Genomic DNA, 27212 nt, shown 5'->3' with positions numbered 1-27212 from the left:
CCAAAAACTTTTAACCAAACTTTACTGAAAATCAGACTTCTTGCAAAAATTAATGAAGTAAAAATAATATAAAGATTTTGTGTGCTTGCTTGTCTACTTAATGCGAAAAGTAAAAAATGTCCATATTTTACAATTCTTTTTCTATCATTTTAAAGTCAATAAATTAATCAATCAGCAACTAACATGAAATACTTGTGAAAAACTTGAATTAATACATACTTTCTTCATCTACCTCCATCAGTTCTTCATATGTTAGAGGTTTTTGTGGAAAATTATCAATAAATCCACGCCGACCTGATGATCTCTGGGCTAGCAAAAATTCATTTCCCTCTTTACTTAAGGTTTTAGTTGCTTTCGTGTGAGCAATATCAAATAACTCCTTCAACTTATTCTTAAAAAAAGTTTCATTTTTGATTTGCGTGAATGATTGTCTCCGTCTATAACTACGCTGCAAACTTTGCCACTTTTTGAACATTCTCAATAACTTATTGATGGCATTTAAAGTCTCACAAGTAGGAATTTGAGCCTTATTCCATTGTTCTTGAACCTCGGTCACAGTAAATAAAGCACTTTGTTGAACACCACACTTTTGTACTTTATGATTATAGAAAAATAAAGATAAAACGTCCTTAAAAGTTGGAAGTTTACGTCCAACAATACCAGTTATTGGAAAACCAATTAAATAAATTTCTTTATCCATTTTTTATAATCGATTTTGTCCATTTAAAAAAGGACTCAGTTACGAAATAATTTAAAGAAGAATAAATATCGTTAAATAAATAAATAAACATCAAATGATTGGACAAATAACCCATAAAAAAGGAATTCTAGGATATGAATTAATTAATTGAAAAAAATGAATTTAAAATACAAGCCAAAAATATTCACGAAAAACAACGATAAACTATAGCAAAAATCAAAGTCCGAATTTTGAGGTTAGAACACCCCGTCACTCACAGTTATCAATTGAACAATGGGTTAGTATTACCCAAATCAAAAAAGTTCGGTTAAAGCGTCGAGTCACGGAATAATGAGCGTTGTAGTGCGAGGTGGTCAGATACTAAGGGAGGGGGCGTCCTTGAAGCTTTTTTGATGGTATGAATAGTAGTGTGGTTAATTAAGAACAAATAGTACAACCGATGTCTTCTCTGTTTCGCGCTTCGATGATTTTAACTGTGAAACTAGCTTCGATAAATAAAAAAAATAAATCAGTACATTTTTATTAAAGTAATAAAATTAATTGCATGAATTTGAAATATATAATATTATTAACTTATAAAATCTATTAAATAATAGATGAAAATAATTTTTAATTGAAAATAAAATTAATTTGAATTTATTAAAAAATTAAGATACAGTATTAGAAATTTTACAGTTAAATAAAAGGATCTTTTAAACCAAAAGAAATATAAAATACAAAAAATTTGTAAAATTTGACAAAATTTTTTGATAAACTTGATAGTTTCGTCAAAAAATTAAAAAATATTATAAATTATATTTTAAAGTTGAATAACTTCAAAACGCGTTGGTTTATCGAAAAATTCTAAGATAGCTTTTTTGTAGAGCGTTCAATTTTACACAAGAAAATGATTTAGTGTAGCTTTTTTGATAAACGATTAAAGAATTATAAAATTCTAAATCAAAAAAACAAGCTTTCCCATGTTAATCATACGGGAAATTGAAATTTACCATGCGGGACATCTTAATATTATTATTGAGGGCTGTAACTTTCACAGGATTTTTTTTTCATAATTTCTAACAATATTTTCGATATATTTAAGAAAAAAAAAATAGTCGATTTTTTTGAATCAGTCTAATATATATATAGATAGATAGATAGATAATAAACTTTATTGACCCTAGAGCCTTAGCTCCCTCAGGACCATCATAATTATACATTATAATCAGTGTAAAATACAGAGCATGTAATTACATAAATTGAAAATAATAAAATATAAACATATTATAATGAAATGATAACGTGAATTATAAATTATAAATTATAATCGTGGTAGATATCAGACAAGTTGCCAGAAAACCTGGTAATAGCACAGTTAAGCAAAACTAATATCATTCAATATCACTCAAGGCACAGCAGCATACAATAATGACAATCAAAGCTCAATATCATAAATTAATACTTTTGCAAATAATAATTATAGCACGCACTACGGAACAGTTCATAATTTTCAGCTTTAGTTACTTCTGGGGGTAGCGCATTCCAAATGCGTATCCCGCGGATAAGAAAAAAGTTCTCAAATATCCGACAATTAGATCTAGGCAGGCGTAAATAATCCTCTCTTACATCACCCCTCCGCAAAGCTACCGGCAAAAACTCCAAATTACATCTGAACAATTGTCGGTAGCCCATACATATTTCTTTATAAAAAAGGCATGCCATGAAATAATTTCATAATATTTCATATTTTTTTAATATATATATATATTAGGGTGATTTTTTTTTTACTTTATTTTTTTTTTTTCGGTCCCATCGTGAATTCTTGTTGGAAATACCCAAAAAAAAATTCCCTGAAAGTTTGAGCTTTTAATATTAATTAACGTCCTCGACCAAGGCATGTGAATATTTCCCATTGAAAATACACAAAAACTTTGATTTTTAATGTTTGAATTTCTAAAGCTCAGCGGCATTTCATGGGATCACTCTGATCGAAGATGGTTTTTTCTTAGAATTGAACGCTCTACAAAAGTGCCCATTGCCGCAAAGTCGTAACTCACACTGGCGAGGCAGTACGGGCCACTGAACCTGATTTTTTCATAAAATTGGCGTTTTTTCGCATTTATCTCGTAAACATCAAGAGCTACGGAAAAAATGTAAATGACAAACTTGTAGAAAATTCAATTTCCAATAAAAAAAGTCTTATGGACCAAATCGCTAAGATCAATATTAAGCGAGATATTAAGCCTTGAATATATTTTTTCGTGAAATTTTGGCCGATCATTGATTTAAACTTATTAATATCTTGTTTACTTTCTCTGTTTTTTATATTTTTCTTCAATATATTTTATTAAGGCTAGAAAAACAAGATATGATAAGTATCTTACATTATAAAAGCTTATATCTTAAGAATCTTTAATAAATAATGGATTTACGAGTTTCTGCATAAAACTTATGAATTCAATTACACTTAAATAATTTATATATTATTAACAGTTTATTAAATTATAATAGTTCGAATTATATTAACAACAATAAGTATTTAATAAAAATAAAAACAACAATACCAATTAATTATTATTGAAAGCAGAAAAATGAATTGTTAGATTAATTCATTGTCAATATATTGTGATTTTTTACACGATGTGTATTGAGATCGATGGTGCTGAACAGTTTGAAAAATTCTTTGTCTTTCATCTTCGTTATAAGTCAATACTTCATTAAAACTTTCGGCTAGCGCTACTCCTCTTTCCGCAGTATCGTTTACTACTTTTAACTTTTTGAATGTATCATAACATCGTTTATACTCAAGATTTGATTCCCACAAACTTGGATCTGTATGCAAAAATTCATAGGGGAGCTCAAATTACTCAAAAATAAACAACGAGTTTGGATTAACAAAATCGCTTATGTTTTTCTCAGATAACGACGTTATTTCTTCATAAGCGACTGATAAACGTTTATTAGGCTTTTTGACCGCTACCTGGGAATTTATTTTTTGTACGATCTTTACTTTTTCTTCTACTGACACAGTTTCATCAAAAAGAGCTAAACAAGCAAGATTTTCGTGTAAGTACCACAAATGCCGAGACAATTTATCGAGTGCTGCATTTGCAATTTCTAGATGTATTTTTCTGTAGTCAATAAGATCTTTTACTAATTGCAAATCCGAGTTTGGAGCATTTATTGCATTAGGAGCAGTAAACCATATTTTTACATAAAATATTACGATGAAAACACATATTTTCTGCAAAATTTTTTTTTCGTTTGCTCCCATTTTAAACTGGTTTCTAAACATATATATTTTCAAGCAATAGAGAGCTTTCGATAACCACCGTGCGTGATGAAAAGCACCAGGTGCTTTAAATTCGGCTCTATGACTTTTGATACCACCTAAAAAGATACAGCTCAGCTCCAAAAACTCCTTGTAATCATTTTTCGGATGATGATTCTAACAAAAAATAAGAAAAATTTAATAATTGCGGCCAGAAAAGAAGATATTTTCAGAATTTTAAAGTAAAAAATATTATTTAAAAAGGCAAAATTTATAAAACTAAATCACTTAAAAATTCGAGTTATATCGAAGTATGCAAAATAACTACACTGATAAAAGGATTTATTTACTATTAATAATTTGATTTATTTGAAGATAATAATTTAATTTAATAAATATTTTTAACATTAAATAAATATTTATTAGGGAGAAAAGTACATTTAATAATATTTAATAAATATTTATTAATAGATAACAAATATTTATTAACAGTTAATAAATACTTGGTTGAGTGAATTTGTTTGGCTTGCAATGTCATATGATATGAAGGTTGCTTATAAACAAAAATCATCCTTATAAATTATTTGCATTAATTATATTACATTATAATAACATTTATTGTAAACTACCAAATTCTATCACAGCTCATAATTATTTTTATATTTTTACATATTAAAAACGTTAATTTATTAAGTAAATTGAATTATTATCAATGTATTCCAGTTATAGGGTTATAAAAAGTGTCAAAAAGAAAATTGCTATTTTTGCTTTTTATCCTAAATAAATATTTGTTAACAGTTAACAAATATTTATTAACTATTAATAAATTAATAAATATTTATTAACAGTTAATAAATTCTACGTAATGAATACTAATTAACTGTTAATAAATATTTATCAAATCCCATGATGTTAAAAAATCATTTATTAACAGTTAATAAAGCTTATTAAATATTAACAAGTCCTTCTATCAGTGTATCAGAAAGATCTAATGACTGTAAAAGAAATTAACTTTATAAATAATAATTCTTTCAATGGTAAAACTATTTATGAATTAATTAATACCTTCAGTTGATTTTCTATGAAGTCAAGAATATCGTCTTTTCTTTGATTTAAAATAAGTGCAATATCTTTATCCTCTGTGCCGATTTCATACGCAGATTTATCAATTTTTTCCAATTATCTCTGAGTCTTTTGAAAATTGGTACATTTGGACTATTCGTCACTGGCCAAGCAACTTCTGCAACATTTCGTAACATCAATTCAGAAGTATGATGGCGACAAGCAAGATATAATAAGTCACGGCCAATTTTATCTTCTAATAATGCACATGCGCCATTAAAACAACCTAAAACAAAGAATTAGTTATTGATAAACTGTTATTTAATTATCAGTTATTCAAATTTTTGACTCAGCTTATATTTTAACTCAACATTCGTAAAAATAATTAAAAAAATTAATCAAATTCTTATTTGAAAATTTCTTCCCAAGTCAAAAAACAAATACTGTGATATAAATTCATTCAACCACAACATTAACTTACCGGTATTTGAACTAGTTGTATCAAAGCACATTGCTTTAACATTATCGCAAAGATCCCACTCTATCAGCGTTTCAAAAATGGCTGAAGCTTGGCTTTCACCTGTGCCATCAGAGAGAATCGGAGTTTTTAAATTTTTATCAGTATTTATTCCGGTGACGTGTATTGATAATCGTTCTGCTTTTGGTTGACCATTTCCCGCAGGAAGCATCTTTCCATCCCAGTGCACTACGAGAGAGTCATCAAAAATTTCTTCTTCTTTGATCGTATCGACAATTTCTTCTCTTTTTGAAATACGCGCATTGCGAATAGTGGAGTAACTTAAATTATATTTATCAATCTCAAGTCCTAAACTTTGAATAACAGCAGAAATGATGTACATCGCATTTCTGTTACTAGTTTTAGTTCTATCTAGTGCTAATACTAATTCCGAAGTCAGAATATCAATTTTATTTTTCTTAGGCGCTGGCATTGTATCTTCAAAGTCTGAACAAGTTCGCTTCAATTCACTGGAATTTGATATGGAACTACAGAAACTATTTAAGGACGACTGTTGGGATAATTTCATTCCTGAAATGAAAAATGTTAACAGTGAATTAGTAAACATATTAGCTGAATGTTAAACAAATCAAATATAATTAAACAAAACTATTATAATATTAGAACTAACCAATTTCCTCATTATTGGGAGTTTCTACTTCCATCGCAGACAGATTTCCAGAAGTTTCTTCTGGTATAACGTCAATTGCTGGTAGATGGATATTTCTATTTCCTTTACGACAATCTGTCAAAAATTGCTGCAAATTTTTCGGTAAATTTTTTAGTGCAGCACAATTTGCAATGTCAAATAATTTATCAAGACGTTTGCTAAACTGTTCCACATTTGTTCGTTGTCTTTTCGATGTCTTTGCACGACTTCGATGATTCTTCAGTTTCATGTAGTCACTGTGAATTTTTTCCAATTATTTAATACTGTGCTGAGGTCGAGAAGTTGGAATCAAAAGATTAGCCCAAATAGCATTCGTATCACTGATCACACTACTAGCACTTGCTCGTATACTTAATTTTAAGGATTGATGTTTGTACATAAAGAGATTCAATACATCCCTACACGAAGGTAACTTAATATTATTAATATTATGAATTTCAAATCCAATTAAATAATTATAAACTCTATTTCCGATTTGTTCAGACATCTTTGACAAGAATAAAAATGATAGAAAAATGTAACGCAACGTAAAGCATACAAATGCGACGCGAGTACATTCAGTGTTCACTGAGCTTTGTTCTCGATATTTGCGGCATTAGTATCACACAATAAAGAACAAAGAAAGCGCTGCAATTAGGCGGGCGATTTATTAAACTAATTCAAGGTTACGTAAAAGAGGGGATTTTTGAAGAGGAGAGAGGCTTTCGATTTGCGGACAATGACTGAGCTTTCGCTGGTCGCGTACTTTTTGTCAAACGTTGTTGATCACTGCGATGTTAGTTACATCGCAACGTTGCCATTAGATTATTAAGTACCTACTGACGGAGAAGAAACAAAGAGAATAGAGTTTGATTAAATGTTTATTATCATTAAAGGTTAAATATTGTAGATTATTAATTTTGCTTTAGTTTTCTAGCCTTAATAAAATATATTGAAGAAAAAATATAAAAAACAGAGAAAGTAAACAAGATATTAATAAGTTTAAATCAATGATCGGCCAAAATTTCACGAAAAAATATATTCAAGGCTTAATATCTCGCTCAATATTGATCTTAGCGATTTGGTTCATAGGACTTTTTTTGTTGGAAATTGAATTTTCTACAAGCTTGTTATTTACATTTTTTCCGTAGCTCTTGATATTTACGAGATAAATGCGAAAAAACGCCAATTTTATGAAAAAATCAGGTTCAGTGACCCGTACTGCCTCGCCAGTGTGAGTTACGACTTTGCGGCAATTGGCACTTTTGTAGAGCGTTCAATTCAAAGAAAAAACCATCTTCGATCAAAGTGATCCCATGAAATGCCGCTGAGCTTTAGAAATTCAAAAATTAAAAATCAAAGTTTTTGTGTATTTTCAATGGGAAATATTCACATGCCTTGGTCGAGGACGTTAATTAATATTAAGAGCTCAAACTTTCAGGGAATTTTTTTTTGGGTATTTCCAACAAGAATTCACGATGGGACCGAAAAAAAAAAATAAAGTAAAAAAAAAATCACCCTAATATATATATATATATATATATATATATATATATATATATATATATATATATATATATATATATATATATATATTGTTACGTGTGAGCCTACACCTGGTTATTTACCTGTTACGTAAACTGACCTCCGGACTAGCTCAGCGTCTCACTGATAAATATTTAGATGTTGATAAGGGGGTGGGTCGCTCAGTGAATGAAGAATACTCGTGAATTACGGTACTAATTGTTTATTGGGCGTCCCCAAAGCATGGGAGTTGCCCGAAATGGCCCTGAGAGTCTCTTTTACAAACTAATTCTATTTATAAAAGCAAATCTAATCCAGTACAATAATCCATTTGATGCAATACTTTTGATTCTATAACTGAGAGAGAGAGAGAGAGATGGGACAGCAACGAGAATGAGAGTCTTAGGAGACAATTAATCACGATGCAAGACAGCTCGGACTCGACATAGATTTGGACAGACTAAACGACTGACTGATTACAAGTGGCCGCTCCTCCTGGAGGTCCCAGGTTTATGTAACCTCGGTCGCGGATGCCGCCAAACACCTGTATCACTGCGCGAAACTTGTATTATTCCGCGGTTGAACTCAGATTATTCCGCCCTTAGAAACTAGGTGGTTATTGTCTGAAAGTTCCCTAGTCAGCAGAAAATGGTATCAAGGCGCCAAAAGCGGTTCCTTGGGCTAGAGTACCTGTTCGCTCGGTTCCCATGAGAAAGCGTCTCCTCAGCAACATGTGCAAGCAGCGATTCTCGGTAACCAGAGTCAGGCTAGAAATACAACGGAAATTCGGTGTCCAATTCAGGTGGGCAAGTTGGCCCATCGATTTATAGAAATATATATGATTTATCTCAATATTGACGGGAGGGTAAGCCCACACATCACATGCTCCTCCGGCTAAAAAAAGAAAGCCATTCTCCTGAATGGTATTAGGAATCTATTACCTTGAAGTCCCGATTTATTTAACGCGTTTTTTTTTCTTATCTAAATTGCTGTACCATCCTCTGCTCAGACTAAATTATTGGAATCCTAAGAGACTTCTCTACATTCTAGAATAATAATGAATATATAGATAATAATAAATATATAGACAATAATGAATATATGCTAACATGCGTGTTGATTACAATACTTATGTCCCGACAATATAACGGTTTTGCGAAGATCTCTGGTAATGCCTCCTTCCTGATTGGTTCTTGTGTCCTTGGATAATGTTAATATGATCCTCTTAGGGTGATCCTAGATGGTCCCTGTAACAAAAAAAGGTAGGTGGGATTCCGGGAGTGTGTTGAAAGGATTAATAGGATTGCAGATCTTCAATTAAAAGCGCATTGCCCTGTAGTCCCAGCTGTCGACGACCGTTGTTGTCTGCTTACTCCTCGAGTTGATCCTCTTGGGTCGATCGGTCATCTTAATGACCTCCGGGTTGCTGATCCTGTTTCCTGATCGGGAGGTTTCGTCGTTGATTTTCATGATGACCTCCATCGGTTGACTGGATTACGGGATAGCATCTTCCACCTCACAATATGGGTTATCTCTTCCAACATCCTCACTGGTGTCGTTTTTCGTTAGATTACGTCTCTTCATTACACGCCATACTAGGTCACAAAGTACAGTCGCACTTAAAAGTACTATAGCAGCGCAGATGTATACTAATGGAGATCTTGTTCCGTAGGACGCCGAATGTACAGTCTGATTCAACCCTTTTTGTTTGATTGTACTCCAGATTCGGTGAAATTTTATACCTTCTAAGAATTGTATTTTATTTTCTTTGCTGATTTCTTCCCAACAATAACCTTATACCATCGTTGCTCATTTCCGTCAATAGATCTGAGTTGCTATTTTCTTCCAAAATTTCTTCTAAACCACGTTTTATAACAGCTGGCGAATATACGTCACGAATTGCTTGACCTTCGTATGCTGCTAGAGCAGCAAAAAATGCAGTGCTTTTGTCCATTAATACAATTTCAGCTTCTCTTTCCTCCCAAGTGGTTCCATTTCCTATTTTTAAACTTTCCTGATTGGTATTGATAATCCATTCGCCTTTCTCTGTTCTTCTTATCTTCTCTCCATTTTCCTTGATTTTAAGGATTTCCTGATGGTACTGCAGAATTTCAGGAGTGGTAAATGCTTCCCGTATACTGCAGCGGTGGATGCTATCGCGCATTCGGGTCTTCATTCGTCTGATCTGTTCTCTCCATTCCCTGTATTGGCTGCTCGATTCTTCTTTCGCTACCTCGTTTATCTTCTCTTCCAAAATTCCGATTTTCCTTTCTTCGTCCTCGATGTTCATAAAGGTTATAATTGTTTTGCTGCGGGCGAATGGCCGATACTCTCCTATATCCTCTGAGTACAATCCCCTCCTGTTGTCCAAAGCGATGACCCTAGACAAGGATCCCCGAGTTAGCTCCATCAAGGTACTGGAATAATAATAAACATGAACGACTCACACCCTTTCCCCGTTTTTTTTTATGTGTATATGTGTATGTATTGTGGCTTAATGCTAAAGTAAATATCTTTCTTTTAGAATCGCGACTCTTCTTCCCTGGTTTCCTCCAGATTTCCTTTTTGTCACCTCGTTTTTTCTTCCTCGTTGTTTCTCAGAAGCTCCTTGGCTAGATGCAACAATAAGTGAGTTATGGAGGATAATATTGCTCCTAGCAGATCTAGACTCCAACCGTAGGCTCTGTGTAGCGTATATCCATGAACTGCCGTATCGATTATTATCTTTAAGAATTTTAATACCATGATTTTCTTTTTACTCCCTCTATAAACCCTGAATCACCCATTCTTAAACTCCCGTCTTCTTGTAACTTTTTGCATTGTCTGTAATCAAGTTCATAAATGTATTCTTGTCTTCCGTTCGTTACTCTACACTCCCGCACTTCAGTATTTCCGAATTCCGCTAGCTGCAGCAATTGTAGAGTTACAGCTTCTTCTCTCGGATTCCTGAGAGGGATGTTGCACTCTCCTACTGCGACCGCTGACATCGTTGTCACGTTCATTGAAATTCCTCCACAGTCATATCCTATTAATGCCTGTGTTGTCTGGATGATCAGCAGCATCACTAGTAATAATCTTTTTATCGCTTTACTCATTCTGCAGAAATTTTATGGCATTAATTTATAACTTTTTATCTGTATTTTTTTTGGATCGACAGGATTTCCTTTCATCTGTATTTTACTTGGTGAACAATATCATTGGGCATGAAACGACAATTGCGAATTACTTAATTAACTATTCTTAAAATTATTAGTTACGAAAAAAAAAGCATTTTAATCTACCAATTATTATTATTATCTTAATATAATATATTATATCCTAATCGTTTTTCCAACGACTGAGTACGTATCCCACCGTAGATTTATTCCCCATGAAATATGAGAACACAAGGATAGAGTTATTCTTTTCTCATCTGTATCGCTTCCCCAGACGTGCTGACAGTAATTTTCTAAGTACGTAGTCTATGCTGGACCCGGTGGTCCCACTTGCGTCTACTTAATTAGAATACTTATTTCGCTCCGACTGATCACATCTCTAGCAGTGACAGTTTGATAATTAAAGAAATCTTCAAAGAAAAGGGGAGGAAAAAAAAATTTTTCCATTCAACATGTCCAATTATATCTCGACCTCTCGTTTCCTTCGATGCCTACAAGTCTCCAATAGGACTGACGGAGACAGAAAAGAAAAAAAAATGCTAAAATAGAGATTTGCAATATTAATCGTTATTGAAGTTCCTGTCGTGTCAGCTGGCGTGTGGGTGTATGTCTATGCCTTGTCAAGTGGCTACTGCGCATGCTCCGTTTATTCAAATAATTCATCCGTATTTAAAAAAAATTCATAGTCGATTTATTTATTTTTGTTAATTTAATGGCTTGATTTGTTGCCATAATTGAAATTCTCCCTAAATATAATGATTTTTTTTTTTGTGATAGCTATTTTTATAATGAATAGGAAGTGATTTGTCAAAATTCGCTATGCAAATATAAATATATTTTTGATAGGAAATTTTCTAAGCTACAATTTTGAATTATTATCATTTTTTGAAAAAAAATCAATATTTTAGGACTTATAGCCAATTTTATAGCTCCTATCTCATGATCTTACATTTTCGATATGTTAATAATACTCCCTAAGTTTCTATATCTCCTAAAATATTGAAGATAGTCCTATAGTATAAAAACATTATTCATAGGAAATTTTCTAAGCTGCAGTTTCGGATCCTTATAAATTTCTGAAAAATTGATATTTTAGGAGTTACCGTCATTTTTGCATTTATATTTTTGTATTTCGTATTCCCTATGCTAAATTTTATTCGCTCACTACTTAGTTGCAGCTGCACGGCTTATCTCATTTTGATAAGCTCCGATTTCTTCCACAGCGTCTCAACTCCTCAGTTGCCCCATGGATGCTAAATGGTAATTGCCTTTATGTTCTCAGTTTTTTTCTTGTCAAAATCTTGTGAAGAAAAAATTGTGGAAATAGACGTGTAATTGTGCTAGACGTGTTTAAGTAGAGTTGACAATTCTGACGTGTGATTTGTGTAAAGGTGTGATCTTGTGTTAAAGAAACGGATTAAGCGACATATCACCTCGTCTGACCCAGCACAAAGGTAATTGAAATTTATTTATAAAATGTTGAAAGGTCACTTTGGTAATCCGTCACTCATAAAACACTTCAATAATAATTAAGTATTAAAGTTATACCTCAAAGGAATATATATATAGTAAGTTATTTTAGCTTCTTCCCTAATTTCTTAAATTTAAACAGTATTATAATTATTTTAAATACCTTCTAATGATTTCACCCTGATTACGCAACTAATAAAATTATAACAATGCTTTTAATTATTACTTCTTTTATCATTTTTAAATTCGTAGTCATTAACGTACATTATTTTTCTAACTTAATTTAATATTTACTTATAATAAAATTTTATAATAATAAAACTAAAAATGCAAAGACGCAAATAAAATACCCATGTAAAAACCATTATCTAATAACTATTAATAATCTTTTAACATTCTTTGTTAAGTAATTATATACAAGAATAAAAAAGTCCGAAATACGTTCATTTGAAAAAAAAATTTTTTTTTTGAAAATTTTCAAAATCACGGCATTAATTATTGAAGGTAATTAAATGAAGTTTGAGATAAATTTGATATCTTTTATCTATTTTTTACGTCTGGAAAATTATTTTCATAAAATATACGAAATTCGAAATTTTTTTTGAAAATGGAAAAAAATTTTCAAACACCCACAATTCGTAAACTAACCGGCCGATTTTGCTCATCTTCGAACTAATGAAACATATTATGACAAAATTTTCTTAAAATTACAACATAAGACCGGCTACAATAGATAGATTTCCACGTAAATCTACCTATAGTTACTAAATTTATTCATATGAATACTTCTTATTGAATAATAGATAAAAATTGTTGTAATATAGCACCATGTACGTTGACGGCGAAAACTATGGAGGTTTCACCACCTTCTTCCAGTGGGCAGCAATCGATTACGGTCCAGAGGTAATATTTAAGTAGGGAAAAGGGGGGGGGGAATATATGTGGGGGGGGGGTCCCAACAGTTTTTTGTAACCAAGTTTTTCTAGGACATGTTCCGCCTGTCCTTTCTGATTGGGGCTGTGGCCGCCACCGACCATCCTGTCATGGCTCTGGGTACCATCCGCATCATCGAAGAGAGGTGCGGTTTTTTGCCTCCTGAGCTGAAGTTGGCTAGGGCCTTCCTTCAGTCACTCTTGCTTGACCCTGGGATCTTGAGGCTGCCCAACGCCGCCGAAATAGAGGTTCTATCAGAGAACCTTGACAGTATAGCTCGGTCCGTTTTCAGCCTCAGACCAACGGTACGTAATACATTTCCTTCTATTTCAACGATTATATCTATTTTTATATATTTTCTTCTTTCTTTTCAGATGGGTGCATTTTCCCGCTACAACTGAGAGGCTTTTTATTCAGAGAAAAAAAATAAATAACTCCTTTCTTTAAAATTTTGTATTTATTTCTTAGACCCCTTTTTCCGACTAGGGTTTCCCTTCCGATATCTGTAGTTTCCCATATCGTCATTTGCTACCCCTGGTTTTAAAATTCTCGACGACTGGTTCGTGGTTTTCTGCCGTTTTCGTTGTTCTTGTCGTTGATGCTGCTGCTGCCGTCACTGGTGAGTTATTTCCTTTAACTTATTTTCGCATTTCATTACTACATTAATAGAATTTCCAGGTTGATTGCTCTGATGTGGCTCGATTGCTGGTTCTCGGTACTGCAGCTGTCACTATTCTTTGGATGTTGTTGCCGTACCCGTCGCTTGCATCTGATATTGTTGCTCCTGTTTTTTTAATTTACTGTGATCTATGGTGCGTTTTTTTTTTCTATTCCCTTTTTATACTTCGTTTACTATATTGTTTTACATTTTTCCAGGTGAATTATTTTGCTGAGTGATTGCTTCCCGTCCTGCTTGGTGATGTCTCTGCTGTTGGTGGTGTCATTATTGGTTTAAGTGATTTGCATCCTTAGATGGTGAGTTCATTCCTTTTGTCCTATTTTTATATTCATGTGTTTCATTGATTACATGTTTTTCCAGGTTTTATTTCCTCACTTGGCTGGATGGTGTCTCGATGTTGCCGTTTTCCTGATTTTCTTCGTACCCACTGCTGCTGCTGCTGGTGATGGGCCGTTCCAACCGTTAGGGCACGGTAGTGATGCCCTGACGTAAGAGCATTATTTTTGCTCACGTTGTATCTACCACACAACCTCATCGTATCCTTTATTTATTATTATTATTATTATTATTATTATTATTATTTTTATTAGTCTTATTTCTTCTACCCAATATTTCTCTCTCTTTTTTCGAAACAACGGTCGTTTATGGGTCAGTGGGGATTCTCGCTCTTAAATTAGTAATTTACAACATACTACTATTTTAAAGTCAGGTCCCAATTGCTGGCCCTTATGAACTATTTTATAACTTACGCCTACTATCAGTGCTTCCAAATTATTTTAATACAAAATCTGAATTATTTTTAACCTCTCTTTTTATTCCCCCTTTTTTTGTAATCAGTCGTTGTTTTCCCTTACCGTACCGAAATATCCCACGCATACATATCAATGTGTATATACATGTGTGTACTTTTCTAAATCGATCTTTTCCAATCTATTCTGGAAGGAATTACACTCCCGATTGCGTTAGTTAATGTAGTTTTATTTAGTATAAGCTTTAAGCGTTGTTATTATTTTATAAATGATAGAATTACCGGCCGGATTTTGAGATGAAAGAGTGAAAATAAAAGATAGTGTATACGAAGGGTAGTATTTCTAGTTAACATGCTGTATTATTATAGTTTGGTTATGTAATTATCTTCCAGTAGGCAAAAAAATTATATATATATATATATATATATATATATATATATATATTTATATATATATATTTAACACTATATTCTTTACTAATTTCTATGATCCCGTGCTAAAATCTATAATATAAAGATTCAATAATAATTATCTGATTACATCACCTATATGGTTACTTCGCGTATCGTTTCATGCCCTGATATTGTTGGTTTTGTTGGTATTTTCGTCTCCATTTATTCTTCTTCCGTAGTTGAGATGTTTTTCGGGTCCATAATTTTTACCAAGTCCTCTATTTCCAAATAGCTCATGACTCTGTCTAGTTCATGTCCTTGCAGATGACGTAGAAACTTGACTTTCTCTAATTCTTCTTTTACGGTATCGGTCATCTTCTTCCTTCGTAATGCCCGTTTCACTTTCTCTCTCAGCTCTTCTTTGAAGTAGTCGGTGTGTCTCAGTTTTTTCTCTAAAACGCTCCCGAACTCCGCGCATCTACAATAGATACTCATCTGCTCCTCTGAAGCCCTCCAGACGTCGAACAGGGTTATCGACTGTCTTGTTGTAGATACGCTCTTCATAATCTCCATTTCATTCAATACTATGGTTTCGTATTCTTCGTATTTTTCCTCGACAGATGCTATTTCTGATTTTAATTCTTCATTCGAACACATCTGTCGTGACGATGAACGGTTTTCTGAAATCGGGATATTGTAACGTAAATCCTTCGCATAATTCTCCCTTCAATGTTTTGGATGAATTTTTCTGAGCTCCTTTCCATACAAAAGAGGTGTCCTTTTTGACCAAGTCTGTTAATAGTTCCGCTGATGCTGTCTCTGTTGCGGTTGTTGCTGCCACTGTTTCTGAGGTAGTCGCTGTTTTTGTTGCTGTTTGATATTGGCTGTCGATGTTATTGCTGCTGATTTCGAGGTGATCGTTGATCCTGTTGCCATGGTTGCTGTTGATACAGTGGGCCCATTGATCCATCTCTTCAGCTATCTGCAGGTTGTTGCTGTCCCTGACTTCTTCTGTTCTGGTAATTTTTGCCTCTATCTTGTCCCCTGTAGTTACCTTGATATGCTCGACCGGCTTGATCATTATTGGCGTAGTAATTATTACCATATGATCTTCTATTGTCGCAATTACTGGCGTTATTGCGGCTATTGTTTCTATACAGCTGTCCGGTTCCTCGAGGGTTGTATGATCCTCGCCGTACCTGCTGTCGTCTTTCGTTTTGAACTGAACAATTACGTATGAAATGCCCTACCTTTCCGCATCTATAGCATTTTGGGCCACCTTGGTCAATATTGGCTGCATCATTCGTAAAGGTGAATACTAGTGGTTCTTCTCCGATTGTCTCCTTGTTGGGCTTCTTTACTGACTCTTCGACCTGTAACTCTTCCCCGTATGTTGCCAACCTGATTCTAGCGTGCTCTCTTTCTCTGCGGTGAACTATGTCCTCTCTTGATCTACACCTGTCAATTTTGTTGGCTGCTTGGCTTCTCATACTTTCTAATCGTGCCCCAAATTTTGCTGTGCTCTCATTCTCTTCCTGTAGTAATTTTGTTAGCCGATTTAATATTGCCAAGAAATCTTCGGTATGCCCAGAATTTTGTCGCAACTTTTCTATGACCCCTTTAATTGTCCGAGCTGTCTTCATGACCGTCCTCATGCTGCCTACTGCGACGCCTGAAGATCTGGACGCTAATTTACTACTCTTCGGTGCCCATTCCGAATGATTGATCGATCTTCCTTTTTCCTTGGAGCCCTTTCGGTAACGTTTTCTTTTGCCACTGGCCGTTAATTTATCCTCTGCCTGGCTTGTGTTCCTCTTCTTTGTAGTAGCTCCTTCTATTTCTTTATTTCTTTCTTTTCTGGAGACACTTGTTTGACCTCTCTCTCTCTTTTTCAATTTATTTTCTTGTTTCACTGAATTCCTTATTTCTTCGGAGACACTTGTTTTAATTACTTTTCTTATTCCAGTTACCTTATTTCTTAACTGCACTTTACTTCAATTCTTCCTATTTCAATCAATTTCCTATTTCAATAACTTTCCTTTTATATCACTTTTTCTATGTCAATTATTCTTCTTTTTCTTGATTCTTTTTCCTATTTCACTTATTTTCCTTATCTCAATTCACTTTTCCTATTTTCAATTATTCTTCTTTTTCTGGATTAATTTTTCTATTTCACTTATTTTTCTTGTTTCAATTCACTTTTCCTATTTTCAATTATTCTTCTTTTTCTGGATTACTTTTTCTATTTCACTTATTTTTCTTGTTTCAATTCACTTTTCCTATTTTCAATTATTCTTCCTTATTTCAATTCACTGTTTCAATTTCAATTATCTTCTTTATTTCAATTCACTTTTTCATTTCCAATTATCTTCTTTTTTCAATTCACTTTTAAATTTCAATTATCTTCTTTATTTCAATTCACTTTTTCATTTTCAATTATCTTCTTTTTTTCAATTTGTAATAATACTTTTCCCCAAAATTTAACTAAATTCGACCGATGGTGGAGATATCGGCTGGGTAGGGTATTTTACGCTTGCCCTTTTAAATATATAATAAATTAACCCGGAAACCCCTCAGGCTGGGTTAGTGCACATTTGGACGCCAGGTAATTTTTATGAAAAATTACCAAAAATAATAAAAATTCCAGGGGCCGCGCCGGACGATCAATTAACGATTTAAACTAATGCGAATGAAAAGGTAAATCTCAAAGTAACTAAAGTCAAGGTCAAGACAGAATTTACAATTAGAAATAATAAATAATTAATTATAAAATAATATTTTATATTAACGAATTGAACTAGGAAGATGAGTCATAGGAAAAGAATCCGGGAATTAACTTACATAAAATAAATCATTGTTTAATCGGTAAATATTAATAAAAATAAATTATTTATTTATAAACGGTATTACTTAAGACTAAATCTACTTTCCAAATAACAAATTAAATCCTTTATGGAATTTTTGATTGACAAATAACTTTCCTTTCAACTTAAATCTAACATTGCGTTCGAGAATAACAATAACTGCAATCAAAACAATAATTATAATAATGATTAAAATTTAAGAATATTAAATATAATTGATGCTTGAAATACTGCGTTAATTAATTTTGAACAAAATTGGTCGCAAAATATAAATAATTGTAATGGCAAATAATATTTATTAATATTATTTATAAATTAAATCCGAAATAACAATTATAATATCAATTAATATTCAATATTCGGTAACATCAAAAGTAAATTACGCCTAAAAATAATAATCGCAGTAATGAACTATGACGTAATGTCTTAATTAAAACATTGCTGGCCGTATCGAGTACCCAACACGCGGCTTTCGGGATAGGTACAAGTATTCCCTTATAATAACCCTTACTCGCTACAGGATCGACCCGATTAATCGATAGTGATTTTAATTGAACGACGAAAGAACAAACTATTTAAGCCAGGAGACAGTGGCGTATGGATAATAAAATGGCTCAACTTGTGAGTACTCACCAAATAGGGAACTCCAACAAAGGTGCCAAATCCACACTCTTTACAATAGCGAGAGTCCCGCGTGTATACCTCACGCCAAGCGGGCCACCGCGTGTCTGCTCAATTTTTGTCACCGTAAACCGTTCGAGGCCTCGTGTTCAACAACGAGGGCCTCTCTAGCCATTTTCTCAAATTTTTTTTTAGACTCTTTGCTCGCGATCGATATTGTAGGGCTTCACCCGTGCGAGTAAATGCTATGATTTATCACTTATAGTAAAATTAGGTACTATATGACAATGATTTACGGCGATATATACAAATAATAATAATAATAATAAATTATAAATAATCCATTGTAGATACCTGAAATAAAAGTAAAATTAATTCTTAAATTAACAACAATAGTATCAAAAATTTCGAATATAAATAATGATAATAATAATAACAATAATAATAATAATAAACTCAATAAATAAATTAATAAATAGGTACAAAATAATAAAAGTCAGAGACACACCGAGTGTGGATCTGTCGCCAAATTTAGGCGCAGGGAGGGACGCACACAGGGAATAAAAACCCTGTGACAAATTTACTTTTTCATTTTCAATTATCTTCTTTTTTTAATTCACTTTTCAATTTCAATTATCTTTTTTATTTCAATTCACTTTTTCATTTTCGATTATCTTCTTTTTTCAATTCACTTTTCAATTTCAATTATCTTCTTTATTTCAATTCACTTTTTCATTTTTAATTATCTTCTTTTTTCAATTCACTTTTCATTTTCTTCAATAATTCTTACTTTTATACCCGGGTATTTTCTAGAGTTCTCAGTTTTTCCGATTTCTGGGTAATCACCACTAAATTTTCCGCACAATTCACTTCACTCAATTCACTTAGCTGGGCGACAACCACGTTGGGCGCCAATTTTTCTGTTACGTGTGAGCCTACGACTGGTTATTTACCTGTCACGTAAACAGACCTCCGGACTAGCTCAGCGTCTCACTGAAAAATATTTAGATGTTGATAAGGGGGTGGGTCGCTCAGTGAATGAAGAATACTCGTGAATTACGGTACTAATTGTTTATTGGGCGTCCCCAAAGCATGGGAGTTGCCCGAAATGGCCCTGAGAGTCTCTTTTACAAACTAATTCTATTTATAAAAGCAAATCTAATCCAGTACAATAATCCATTTGATGCAATACTTTTGATTCTATAACTGAGAGAGAGAGAGAGATGGGACAGCAACGAGAATGAGAGTCTTAGGAGACAATTAATCACGATGCAAGCCAGCTCGGACTCGACATAGATTCGGACAGACTAAACGACTGACTGATTACAAGTGGCCGCTCCTCCTGGAGGTCCCAGGTCTATGTAACCTCGGTCGCGGATGCCGCCAAACACCTGTATCACTGCGCGGAACTTGTATTATTCCGCAGTTAAACTCAGATTATTCCGCCCTTAGGAACTAGGTGGTTATTGTCAAGTTCCCTAGTCAGCAGAAAATGGTATCAAGGCGCCGAAAGCGGTTCCCTGTGCTAGAGTACCTGTTCGCTCGGTTCCCATGAGAAAGCGTCTCCTCAGCAACACGTGCAAGCAGCGATTCTCGGTAATCAGAGTCAGGCTATAAATACAACGGAAATTCGGTGTCCAATTCAGGTGGGCAAGTTGGCCAATCGATTTATAGAAATATATATGACGGGTAAGCCCACCCGTCACAGCCACCTCTATACATTAATATTAAGGGCTGAGATTTTCATAATGTCTTTGATTAGGGATACTCTGAATAATTTTCAATGTTCTTCGAAAAAAAAAAAATACTGTGTTTTTTTGAAATACTTTAATATAGATGTATACATTTTGGTGATTTAAGAAAATATAGATATAATTTTATAATAGTATCCTATGAGGACAGTCTCCAAATTATGCCAAATGAAATAAGCAGACTTTAGAGATATTCTTCAGAACATGCTATCTTAGAATCCCTGATTAAGAAAAAATTCAGAAAGATTAGAAATAAAAAATTGTTAATGTAAGCAACGCTATTCTTATTGCCGAGGCTGACGGCTGTCGAGTATCGTGAGGCCCGAGATCTGTGACGTAAGGTCTTACCCCCAGCCTGTGACAAGACTCGCCCCCACTCAACGAGGGTTGAGAAGACTACGAGAGAGATTGTTAGGGGCATTCCGACGCCACCCTTCATGAGGACCTCACGCGATGGGTCCTAGTACAACGTCACCCAGTCATTGTCATCCCTTAATTATATTGGCTTTCATTAACTGTCTCATTCCGTAGTCATTGTCGGGTTATTACTTGTAGATGTATAAATAAATATGAGTGGTATACAAAATATAAACCTCGAGTCTTACAGATCAGAAGTGGGATTGGAAATCCGTGTTCCGTGGAAAGTGTGGTGTATTAATGTTATAATAAGTTATAATATATTAATTATAATTGAGAAGTTATTGTTAGTGCAAATATTGTGGTTTCGCATCAGTTTCAAGGTCAATAGGTTGAGTGCTGGGTCAACTCTACTCAATCCTCAAATTTGGCTACTTCGTAGTTAGATCACCCAAGGTCATGTTACTACATCTTCGAAAATTGCAACTTCTCTGAAAAATTGAAGTAGTTAAGAATATCCATAGCTGCGGTCGAGATAGGCTTTGAAGAGGCGTCGTACTTGCAGAAGGAACCAGGACTAAAGCATCTGGAGAAGGTGGAGTTATGAAGAAGCAGAACAACTCAATGGTGAGCTGTTTTGCAACCGAAATTGCATTCTCAGCGAGTCCACCAGCAATCGGTGCAGAGAATGGATGATGAGTTCAACGCTGAAGAAGTTACTGGATTCAACGTCAGAGCGATATCAACAACGAATGATTACGATAAATTAAATCATCAGCAAATGAGGAATCAGGGCCTAAAGCTGGTCAACTCATTATCGCTCATTTGGTAATACGACACTAAGTGTCAGCGTTATAATGAACGATAAATTTGGTAATGTAGAAGTTAAAAGTAATTAATTATGATACAACTTGAGTTGGTATATTAAGAGGTATAATCAAGTAGGCTTAGTAATGCTTGCTCGATAATAAATAAAGTGTTATTGCAAGTAGTAATTGTAATAGCATGAAGAAATAGTAAATTAATAAATAATGAAGCAGAACTCCGAATTATGCATACCGGATGTAGCATTGATATACTTGCGCGATCAAGCAGTGAGTACTCGCTATGCGGTTCCAAAGAATGTTGTCGCGGTTATAAGTAACTATACATTTTCAAAATAAATAAGCAGTAGTCTTAATCAGAATCACAATATAATTTAGTAACGCCTTGATTTTTAATCGTTACAATTGGATATTAGTTAGCTATAAGAGAGTATAATGATTGATTTATTAATGTGGAGTTATTGCAAATTGCAAAGATTAACAATTCGGAAAACGAACTTATTGTTAGGTATAGTTAGTATATATACTCAAATCTGATTGAAAAATAATGAATAAGCATGTTAATAATATATATAAAATATATGACACCAAGTTTGAAGAAATTATCTTTGGCAAAACTATAAAATAGAACCCGGCGGTCACATATATTTTGTGAACAATACACGAAGGAGAAAGTAGAAACTAGTAAATAGTTATAACGTAGAAATTCGAAATGCCTAAATAACACATGTTGGTTTAAAAGTGTTTCTAGTTAAAGTTTTTGAAAAGTTCAAAATATCCTTTTCGTTAGTCGTTGAAAATAAATATTACGCGTGTTGCCAGTAACTCAATAAGTAAAATTCATTGTTGGTAGAAAAATTATGTTGAGTCGAGTTTAAGAAAATTTTAAAAACATAACAACACAAAACAGATGGTTTCAAGGACATAGTATTAGAATTACTATACGAGGAAACCTCGAGTTTAGTTTTCTCACAGCAGAGTCTTTATCTCACAAGAAACCCTTGTTTTATTGCCTTATTGTAAGTACTCAAAAGTTGAGTGGCAACCATGTGTCGGTTACGGGCTAAGTAAACTCATCGGTATAATGCACAAAGTACGAAGTAGTCCTACAATAGATTGTAAATAATTATTGTGTACTGTATTATTGAAATGCTCCTCAGCATTGATTGTAAGCTAGTTAAAACGAAAGATAATTATCTAATTTCACCAACCTTACGTTAGTATGATAGCACTATCATTTGAGTTAGAAAAATCAGATAGTTTTGTAAGAGATGTTATTTAACAAATTTTAACATCCCGTAATAATATCGAATTGGCTAGACATTTTTAAACAAGATGTAAATAAAATAGTTAAGCGTTTGATATCGTAAAGTAGAATTGTCAGTTATAAATTGACAAAGTATATAGTTGATGGACGAAAGTTAAAGATAAATAATTAATAATATTAATGACTAGCAGTCTACCCCGGCTTCGCAGGGTATTTAACAATAATTTGAAAATATAATATAGCCTATGTCATCCGGGGATAGTGTAGCTTCCCAACGGTGAAAGAATTTTGCAAATCGGTTTAGTAGTTCCGGAGTCCATTCAATACAAACAAACAATCAACTCTTTCCCCTTTATAATATTAGTATAGATTATTGAAGTCGATTATTGTGAATGCTAGGTCATTAATTGATGTACTAATTGCATACTAGAAAGATGAAGAATTAGATGAGCGATTAAATAATTCAGCACTATATTCTAAATTCATATCGGTATTTTTGTGAAGAGTTATCACTGAGCATTGTTAATTAATATCGCACAATACTCGGATGAAGTTTGCAAATTTAAATTGTAATCGAAATTATCATTTTTAAAATCACCATGTGGTATCGGACTACTACGAAATTATTGAATGCCCTGCCGACAGAACAAGATTTTAAGATCTTAAAGTAATAGAAACGTCGGTCAACAAGATCGATATTTACGTAATTGCAAAATAGTTTGGTTTGAATCTGTACAGTAGCGCAGTTACTGTCCCTTAAACAATAGTAGTCTTGTTTAAGACTGCGGGTTAATTTTACGACAAGTAATAGTCAGGTAGTAAACTCAGGTCAACTGGACCTCAAAAAAAAAAAAAGGGTCGTGGATACTGGTTAGAGTATATTGTCACATCAGCTATGAGGTATCGGTTGTTAGAATTGCTATGGTCTAACATTGAGTACGTTGAGTATTTTAAAGTAAAGGGAATCAAGCTATACATCCTTCTTGGATGTTGAGTGAACGAAATGTGGTTTCTCGTACCTGTATAAAATATGATTGAAATTCAAGCTGGAATTTCAGCGATAGAATATGTGAGCATAGTAACCATTAAAAAATTAAATAAAATAATTATTAAGTTATTGTAATTAAGGCTTGATGAAGATAAGATTTATATATCGTCGAGAGCATTACATCTGTCTCTAGCTAAAATGTTAATTCATGTCTTCAAAGTTTCTGACTAGGCTTCGAAGGTGGTTCTGACGAGTGCTGAAGTATCAACTCGTCTGGGATACGTCTGTTGCTCGAGTAACCGTTGTACAGATATTACCGAGTCAGTATGGACGGCAGCGATAGCTGTTGAAGATCTTTCAACAATTGACGATAGTGCATGAGATGCACGAACGTGTGCATCGAGTACGTCATGAACCGTCATTATGATTGTAGACGGAAGACCAGGAATCTTGAAGGGATTTCAGTGGTAAGACGTTACATCGTCGACACTCTTAATCTGTTCTAGGTAAAAAGCTGAGTTGGACTATCACGTTGGCCGTTCAACTCTTGACAGTGTAAAGTTAAGCGGTTGCAGCAACAATCGGCACTTATTAGTGCGAACCTGGAGGAGTTGGTGAACAGCTGGAGTGATCCTGAGTTTTGTAGCAGCTAGGATACTTCATTAGTGCACCGAGTATGAGCTAACTCATTACAAATGGAGGCCAGATGGAGGAGTATTTGCATCCTAATGCTGGCTAGGGAGTCATCGTCCTAGTAGTTGCGTCGAGAGACTGCAAGATTAGGGAATCAATCAAGTGCCGTATGGCAGTAGCTTCTCCGCACTACTAGTGGTTTAATTTGAGAAAGCCGATATGAGTCGTGTGATCGTTGAACGATCGGGCGGTCAGTGATGACCGGGCGACGACTCCAACGTCCTGGTGGTTACGTCGAGAAACTGCGAAGATCTTAATCGATCAAGCGCCGGTTGGCGGTGGTTTCTCCGTACTGCTAGTGGTTTTAGTGATATCTGTCACGAAGCATGCAGTCGTTATTGAGTACTAACGACGTAAATGGGTTAAGCTTGAAATTGTACGCATGAAAATTGAATGGAATGTTAAAATTTAGAGGTGCAGACAAGCTATATGGCGAGTAGTGATTCGTATCCGGTGGACGGCTGAGTCAGATACGAAGTCACTGGTGCCAATTGGTCGGCTCTAAAGTTTAAGCATGTATGACTGGATCAGCGGTATAGACACATGCCCTGAGTCCAGTAGGTAGAGGATGCACATAATTATTGTCTAATTGTAATGTGTTGTTGATTTTTGATAAAAAAGAGAACGGCTTTGATCTAACAATAGGAATGGCTGCATGATATTGCATGATATCTTATATTTTTCAAATACTGATAATACTCGAATATTATTTTAGGTCAAAAATAGTGATATAGCAGGCAAAGTGACATGGTCACTTGAACGAGCAGCTGACCACTAGTCGCGAGGACGCGAGCATCATCAGGACGGCCGACTGTAAGCAACGCTATTCTTATTGCCGAGGCTGACGGCTGTCGAGTATCGTGAGGCCCGAGATCTGTGACGTAAGGTCTTACCCCCAGCCTGTGACAAGACTCGCCCCCAATATTAATTATATTGGCTTTCATTAACTGTCTCATTCCGTAGTCATTGTCGGGTTATTACTTGTAGATGTATAAATAAATATGAGTGGTATACAAAATATAAACCTCGAGTCTTACATTAATATTTTTCAATTTTCCAGAACGATTTAAATGCTCCCCATTTTTAAACATGTAATTCTTTTAAATAACATTGAATCTTCTGTTTTCCTACGATTTAAGAAGATTTCAAATCATTTAATTTTTCAAATACTTTTCAAATACACACACACACACACACACACACACACACACACACACACACACACACACACACACACACACACCTCGTGTCGGGCTTGCTGAGTCCCGCATCGGGCGCCTCCCCAGGTGGCGGATAGGGGAATGCCCGGCATATCTGCACGTCAGATGCGTCGGTTACCAAGGAAATAGAATACTCGGGGTGGACCAAAACCTAGCAAAAGATGGTATGGGAATGTCAGAACAATTTCAAACATCGTCTACGGTGCAGAGGAGGGATACCTCAGTGCCGGCGAGGGAAGGCGTACAAACGGGCCTGAACTCGTCGTTATCAAGCGACCGTTTGAACAGTGGAGTAGACCCCATGGCTCTGCTGTCTAGCAATGCTACAGGGAGTAAAGAAACAGCTCTGATGGAAGTAGACGCACAGCAAACAAACTTTTCTCCAATAGGTGGAAGACCTGTTGCTCCCGTCAACACTCACATATGCCGAGGGAGGATAAACTCTCTACCGACTGTCACCGGTCAACAATCACCAATGGAACGGCTCTGTAGCAAGATCGAAGAATTAGCTGAGTTCATAAAGGATAAACGAAATCTCCACCATGAACTCAGAAAAATAGTAGCGTCCATTGCCACGGCATATAAGTTAGCCAACAAACCAGCAACGAAGTCGGCGAGAACCACGCAAACATCTCCGGATCCGAACAAAAAATCCCAGACGTTTTCGGTCACTCCTGAGAAAACACAGCATAGAGAAGAGAAAAACAAGAAGAGGCCGCTATCCACGCCCAGCCCTTCCTCGGAAATCGATAAGCCAGCACATGAGAAGACAGCCCGGGGTGATACCTGGACCAAAGTGACTCGGAAAAACAAGAAAAAGGAAGAACAGAAGCCAGTGGCTCAATCTGCTACAGCCCAAAACCAGCCAAGCAATGTTGGCTCCAAGAAACCGAGGAGGAAGAAGATAAAAACTAAAGCTGTGCTTGTCCAACCAGCTGAAGGGCGAACATACGCCGATCTCCTCAAGGAAATCAAAGCCAAGGTTAATCCGACAGAGACTGGAGTAGACATAAAGTCTATCAAACAAACGAAGCGAGGGGGCGTTCTTCTAGAAATAGGTCGCAAGACTGAAGACACTACCGCTTTCACGGCTGCGATAAAAACAGCAACTGCTAACATCGGTACAGTCAGAACGCTTACACCAAAAGCAACGATCGAGATCCTGGACTTGGATGCCATCACTACTGACAAGGAAACTCTCTCCGGTGTCCCCCTCCGATTTTGATGAAACTGAGATATGTTATTCTCCGTCGAAATCTAAGAGACACGTATTTTTTTTTATCTGCGGAAAAACATTTCTAGGGGGTGAAACTACCCCTCAAAAGTTAGCCTCCAAAGGGGTGTTTTTCAAGTTTCGCATACTTGCAGTTTAAATAATCGAATGGGACCAATTGCATAATTTTCAGGGTGGAAAATCATGAAAAATGCTTTTGGTTTTATAATAAAACAATGGATAGAACAAAAGTTATGAGGGTTGAAAATCACAAAACTTTTATGAAAAAAAACTATTCGATGGATTTCAACGAAACCAACGGCAATTGGAAGAG

At 34.6% G+C, this 27212-nt stretch overlaps 3 protein-coding genes across 5 annotated transcripts in view; 2 read left to right on the top strand and 1 right to left on the bottom strand.

Moving 5' to 3' along the window:
• The window catches only part of LOC123268762 (GTP-binding protein RAD), a 332020-nt gene that overhangs the window by 218366 nt on the left and 86442 nt on the right, over positions 1–27212 (top strand). The window lies entirely within an intron of this gene.
• On the bottom strand, positions 4998–6881 carry LOC123268761. Of its 2 annotated transcripts, none has more exons than XM_044734116.1 (3): positions 6161–6881; positions 5494–6060; positions 4998–5190 (listed from the first exon to the last, which is right to left on the bottom strand). In XM_044734116.1, the coding sequence occupies exons 1-3, from the start codon at positions 6426–6428 to the stop codon at positions 5063–5065; spliced, it is 963 nt and encodes a 320-aa protein (XP_044590051.1). In that variant the 5' UTR covers positions 6429–6881; the 3' UTR covers positions 4998–5062. The 2 variants fall into 2 exon arrangements, with proteins under 2 accessions (XP_044590051.1, XP_044590050.1); XM_044734115.1 differs by having other exon boundaries at positions 4999–5298.
• LOC123268765 lies at positions 11931–13752 on the top strand. Of its 2 annotated transcripts, XR_006510291.1 has the most exons (4): positions 11931–12311; positions 13152–13230; positions 13314–13565; positions 13635–13752. XR_006510291.1 is itself a non-coding variant. In XM_044734124.1 (3 exons), the coding sequence occupies exons 1-3, from the start codon at positions 13156–13158 to the stop codon at positions 13659–13661; spliced, it is 354 nt and encodes a 117-aa protein (XP_044590059.1). In that variant the 5' UTR covers positions 13011–13155; the 3' UTR covers positions 13662–13752. The 2 variants fall into 2 exon arrangements, 1 of the variants encoding a protein (XP_044590059.1); XM_044734124.1 differs by lacking the exon at positions 11931–12311 and having other exon boundaries at positions 13011–13230.

Source organism: Cotesia glomerata, linkage group LG7, assembly GCF_020080835.1.
Source record: "Cotesia glomerata isolate CgM1 linkage group LG7, MPM_Cglom_v2.3, whole genome shotgun sequence".
NCBI lineage: Eukaryota > Metazoa > Arthropoda > Insecta > Hymenoptera > Braconidae > Cotesia > Cotesia glomerata.
Note: the sequence above shows the minus strand (reverse complement) of the source record. Positions and strands in the feature narration are given on the sequence as shown.